This window comes from Centropristis striata, chromosome 5, assembly GCF_030273125.1.
Source record: "Centropristis striata isolate RG_2023a ecotype Rhode Island chromosome 5, C.striata_1.0, whole genome shotgun sequence".
NCBI lineage: Eukaryota > Metazoa > Chordata > Actinopteri > Perciformes > Serranidae > Centropristis > Centropristis striata.
The window spans coordinates 1,223,987-1,230,383 of record NC_081521.1 but is presented as its reverse complement, the minus strand read 5'-3'; the positions used below and the strand labels follow the sequence as shown (position 1 = coordinate 1,230,383).

Sequence of the window (6,397 nt, the reverse complement as noted above, 5' to 3'; positions counted from 1 at the left end):
AACAACAAAAAAGTAAAATTACCCCCAAAAATTAACTGAAAAAAATATGTAAAATTACTCCAAAAAAGGGTTAGGGCTAACCCTAACCCTAACCCTAACCCCCAAAAAATTTTAAAATTACAATGATGATGATGATGATGATGATGAAGCTCTTCGTCTTTCTGTCTTTAACTTGTTTAGTTTCTTTTGATGATTAAAGACGATTCAATGAGATCAAACAGTCCTCCTGTCTCACTGGGAGGATTTAATATGCTGTGGATTAATGTTTCACCTTTTATTACTCGTCTGTTTATCTAGAACATGTTTTAAATTTGAGAAATTAGTTTAGTTATTTTATTATGGGATGTCCAAAAAATTGGACAAAAACAAAAAATTCTTGTCACAATGGTGAAATTTGAAAATGTAAAAAAATATGTAAAATTACCCCTAAAAAATATGTTAAATTAACCAGAAAAATATGTAAAATTACCCCAAAAATGTATGTAAAATTTACCTTAAAAATATGTAAAATTAACCCAAAAAATATGTACAATTAACCCAAAAAATAAGTAAAATTACCTATAAAAATGTGTAAAAGTACCCCAAAAAAATGTAAAATTAACCTAAAAAAATATGTAAAATTACATATTAAAGTTTTAGTTTAGAACAGACTGAGACAAAAGGCTGCAGTGGTGAGGAGCAGAGAGTCAGTTAACCCTTTTATTGAGAGTTGGACTTTAAGGGGGAGACAGCAGGTCAACAGGAACAGCCACATTCACAGAAGGTGGAGATCTTCTGAAGCTGCAGATCTCAGAACCATCTGAGCTGAAGAATCTGTGTCAAGAGGAAAACTTTGACAATCACCTGGTAAAAAAAACAACAGCAGCTTTATTCACCATCTCTGAGCAGATCTCCTGAGTGGCTCCGTACCAGCAGATCATAAATCATATTATATAAACATTGTCTCTGGAACTATTCAAAAACCCAATGAAACGTTCTCTGGCAGTCAGACTGGGACAGTCTCAGATCTCCAGTTGGTGTGAGACCTCTGGTTCATTCTCCACATGATGCTGAGGGCCCACCTGCAAACTGTGTGTAGTTCCAGGTTGTGTGTGTAGTTGTTAGTTGTGTAGTTGCAGGTTGTGTGTAGTTGCAGGTTGTGTGTCTCTAGCTGTAGTTCCTCAGGTAAACCAGTCTGTGCGGCTGAAACTTGGCCCGACACAGAGGACACTCAGCCTGGAGACGAGAAACACATGAGACAATGTTACATTAGTACACACACACACACACACACACATTTTACATCTTTTTTATAAGAATAGAATCATTTTAGAACTCTTTTGGGTAATTTTACCCCTTGTTTTTGCTCATTTTTACATATTTTTGGTGTAATTTTACATATTTTTGAGGAACCTTCCCGAGGGATTAATAAAGCTCCTATCTATCTAATAACAGACAGACAGAGTTTGTGAGATGGAGTTAAACCTTGGTGTTGGTCCACTCTATCTATCTCTCTATCTATCTATCTATCTCTCTATCTCTCTATCTATCTATCTATCTATCTATCTATCTATCTATCTATCTATCTATCTATCTATCTATCTATCTATCTATCTACCTACCTATCTATCTATCTATCTATCCATCTACCTACCTACCTACCTTAGTGTTGGTCCACTCTGTGATGCAGTCCCAGCAGAAGAGATGTCCGCAGGGCGTGGCCGTGGAGCGTCTCCGCTCCTCCAGACAGAGCATGCAGCAGCTGGACGCTCTGGAGCCGGAGCTGCTGGGAGAGATCTGAGGACTGAGAGACGTTCAGAGTTCAGAATCAGACTACAGTCACACACTTCAGTCTTTTATTGCTTTATTTAAAAATATGTAAAATTACCTAAAAAAATATGTTAAATTACCCCCCAAAATATGAAAAATTACCCCTAAAAATATATGAATTTACCCCCAAAAATATGCTAAATTACCCCAAAAGATATTTAAAATTACCCCCAAGAATATGCAAAATTACCCCTAAAAAATATATAAAATTACCCCCAAGAATATGCAAAATTACCCCTAAAAAATATGTAAAATTACACCGAAAAAATATGTAAAATTACCTCCAAGAATATGCAAAATTACCCCTAAAATATATATAAAATTACTCCCAAAACATGTAAAATAACCCCCCAAAATATGCAAAATTACTCCTAAAAATATATGAAATTATCCCAAAAAATATGCAATATAACCCCTAAAAATATGTCAAATTTCCCCCAAAAAATATGTAAAATTACCCAGCAAAATATGTAAAACTACCCCAAAAAATATGTAAAATTACCCCCCAAAATATATGAAATTACCCCTAAAAATATATGAAATTACCCCAAAAAATTACCCCTAAAAAATATATAAAATTACCCCCCAAAATATGCAAAATTACCCCTAAAAATATATGAAATTACCCCAAAAAATATACAAAATTACCCCAAAAGATATTTAAAATTACCCCAAAAAATATGCAAAATTACCCCTAAAATATATATAAAATGACTCCCAAAAAATGTAAAATAACCCCCCAAAATATGCAAAATTACTCCTAAAAATATATGAAATTATCCCAAAAAATATGCAATACAACCCCTAAAAATATGTCCAATTTCCCCCCAGAAATATGTAAATTTCCCCCAAAAAATATGTTAAATTATCCAAAGAATATGTTAAATTACCCCCAAAAATATGTAAAATTACCCAAAAATATATGAAATTACCCCAAAAAATCTGCAAAATTACCCCAAAAAGTATATTAAATTACCCCCAAAATTATGCAAAATTACCCCAAAAAATATGTCAAATTACCCCCAAAAATATATAAAATTACCCCAAAAAATATGTAAAATTACTCCCCAAAAATGTAAAATTACCCCTGAAAATATGTAAAATTACTCCCCAAAAATGTAAAATTACCCCTGAAAATATGTAAAATTACCCCAAAAAATAAGCAAAATTACACCGAAAAAATATGTAAAATTACCTCCAAGAATATGCAAAATTACCCCTAAAAATATATATAAAATTACCACAAAAAATATGTAAAATTACCCAAAATAATATGTCAAATTACTCCCCAAATTATGCAAAATTACCCCTAAAAATATAAAAAATTACCCCAAAAAATATGTAAAATTACCCCAAAAATATGTAAAATTACCCAAAAAATATGTAAAAAATTACCTGAAAAAGTATGCAAAATTACCCCTAAAAATATGTAAAATTACCCCAAAAAATATGTAAAATTACCTAAAAAAATATGTAAAACTACCCCAAAAAATATGCCAAATTACCAAAGAAAAATGTAAAATGAACCTAAAAAATATGTTAAATTACCCCAAAAAATATGTGAAATTACCCCCAAAAATATGTAAAATTACCCAAAAAATATGTAAAAAATTACCTGAAAAAATATGCAAAATTACCCCCCCAAAAATGTAAAATTACCCAAAAAAATATGTATGTATGGTCTGGTTGTGGTCTGTGGTCCTGTACCTGGGGGTCCGGGCCAGACTCCTCTCTGTCCTGGCTCTGTGTTTCTGTCTGTAGTTGTTCAGCTGGAGACAGACGGTGATGAGGATCTGGAGGAGGGACAGCAGACCCAGCAGCCTGTAACTGGTCCTGATGGTCCCATCATCACTGCTGGGTCCCCTCACAGGCAGCTACACACACACACACACACACACACACACACAAAATGCAAATAGATATAACTACTGGAATAAATCATACAGGCACTGGTTCAGCTTAAATGATCCACAATTCAGCACGAGATCTCTTTTTAACACACACACACACACACACACACACACACACACACACACACACACACACACACACACACACACACACACACACACACACACACACACCCGTGGGCCAATTGTGGCCCTCGTGACGATATTTTGTGGCCCCCACCTTGATATGAAAGTTTAATGTGAGTTTTATATGAATGGCACTTGTTGTTACCGTGTTGTGTGTGGAAGGTCCCTTTAATTACTTTTTTGGTCATTTTGTGTATTTTTTAAAATAATTTTGTGTCTTTTTTTAATAATTTTGTGGTTTTTTTTGTTGTAATTCTGTGTCTTTTTTTTAGTAATTCTGTGTCTTTTTTTGTAATTTTGTGTCTTTTTTTTTTATTTTGTGTCTTTTTTTTGTAATTTTTTCGTGATTTTGTTTCTTTTTTTCGTAATTTTGTGGGTTTTTTGGTGATTCTGTCTCTTTTTTTTGTAATTTTGTGTCTTTTTTTGTAATTTTGTGTCTATTTTTGTAATTTTGTGTCTTTTTTTAGTCATTTTGTGTCTTTTCTTTTAGTAATTTTGTGTCTTTTTTTAGTAATTCTGTGTCTTTTTTTAGTAATTTTGTGTCTTTTTTTGTAATTTTGTGTCTTTTTTGTAATTTGTGTCTTTTTTTTTAGTAATTGTGTCTTTTTTTGTAATTTTGTGTCTTTTTTTGTAATTTTTTGTCTTTTTTCGTGATTTTGTTTCTTTTTTTTCATAATTTTGTGGGGTTTTTTTTGGTAATTCTGTGTCCTTTTTTTGTAATTTTGTGTCTTTTTTAGTAATTTTGTGTCTTTTTTTTAGTAATTTTTTGTTGTTTTTTTTTAATTTTTTGTCTTTTTTTTTTAGTAATTTTGTGTCTTTTTCTTGTAATTTTGTGTCTTTTTTTTGGGTAATTCTGTGTCGTTTTTTTTGTAATTTTGTTTCTTTTTTTGGTCATTTTGATACTGCCTCCAGCGGCCCCCTGCAGGTAATTTAAGTTTGAGACTTGTCAGCGTCACTCCTTCATTATCTGGTGAACTCACAATACGCCTGTACGCCTATTTATCATCTTTATGCAGCACAAAATACTCCACACACACACACACACACACAGAGTTAATAAGCCAGACAGGAAGGACTCGTGTTTTTTTTCTTCTCTTATCTTTGTCTGGTTTTCCATTCTTGTTATTTAATTTCCCGATCTATCTTTTCAAAGACAAGTGTTGTGAATTAGCACTCATGCTAAAACACTTAAACACTTAAACACTAAAACATCTGGTCTGTTTAATGTAACTGCTCCATATCAAATAAACACTAAATAAATAACTAAATAATGGGTGGATCCCTTACGTAGTGGATCCCAGTGATCCTCTCTGACAGCTGGTAGAAGGATCCAGTGATGTAGAACAGAGCCGTGTGGAGCTGGTTCAGGAGGGTCAGACCCTGGTCCAGGACCAGCAGGACCGGCAGGCTGCCTCTCCTCTGGTGCTCCGGCAGCAGACCCAGGGCCCTCTGGACCCCCCTCCTGATCCAGGACTCCAGGCTCCAGGACCTGGACCTGGATGAGACCTGCTGCTGGCCACAGGTGAGCTGGGTCTCCAGGCAGACCAGGACCCGGTCCAGGAGGTGAGGGAACCAGCAGCGCAGGAGGACCAGGAGGAGGCGTCTGGATCCAGAAGGGATCTGACGTCTGCTGGAGTCCACCTGGACCACGTTAACGTACTCCTCCCCGAGGGTCTGCTGGCCTGGTACGGGACACCAGACAGTCATGGGACACAACCAGTAGAACCAGTAGAACCAGTACAACCAGTAGAACCAGTATATTTATATAGAAGCCATGTTTGCCTGGATTCATTATATATATATATATATATATATATATATATATATATATATATATATATATATATATATATATATATATGTATATATGTATATATATATATATATATATATATATATATATATAATATGTAAAATTACCCCCAAAATATATGTAAAATTAACCTAAAAAATATGTAAAATTACCCACCAAAAAATATGTAAAATTAACCTAAAAAATATGTAAAATTACCCCCAAAATATATGTAAAATTAACCTAAAAAATATGTAAAATTACCCCCAAATAGATGTAAAATTAACCTAAAAAATATGTAAAATTACCCCAAAAAATATGTAAAATTAACCTATAAAATATGTAAAATTACCCCCAAATAGATGTTAAATTAACCTAAAAATATGTAAAATTACCCCCCAAAGAATATGTAAAATTACCCCAAAAAATATGTAAAATTAACCTAAAAAATATGTAAAATTACCCCCAAGTAGATGTAAAATTAACCTAAAAAATATGTAAAATTACCCCAAAAAATATGTAAAATTAACCTAAAAAATATGTAAAATTACCCCAAATAGATGTAAAATTAACCTAAAAAATATGTAAAATTACCCCAAAAAAATATGTAAAATTACCCCCAAAAAATATGTAAAATTAACCTAAAAAATATGTAAAATTACCCACCAAAAATATGTAAAATTACCCCAAAAAATATGTAAAATTAACCTAAAAAATATGTAAAATTACCCCCAAAAATACGTAAAATTAACCTAAAAAA

General features: G+C 32.8%; 1 protein-coding gene across 1 annotated transcript in view; it reads right to left on the bottom strand.

The window, feature by feature from the left end:
* Positions 1-988: 988 nt before the first annotated feature.
* The window catches only part of pex10 (peroxisomal biogenesis factor 10), a 7,763-nt gene continuing 2,354 nt past the window's right edge, over positions 989-6,397 (bottom strand). The window contains exons 2-5 of the mRNA XM_059332379.1: positions 5,133-5,527; positions 3,517-3,683; positions 1,642-1,783; positions 989-1,215 (exon numbers count right to left, since the gene is read on the bottom strand). Of these exons, the coding sequence (XP_059188362.1) occupies positions 1,147-1,215; positions 1,642-1,783; positions 3,517-3,683; positions 5,133-5,527 (773 nt within the window). The 3' untranslated portion in view covers positions 989-1,146. The remainder of the gene's footprint in view (positions 1,216-1,641; positions 1,784-3,516; positions 3,684-5,132; positions 5,528-6,397) is intronic.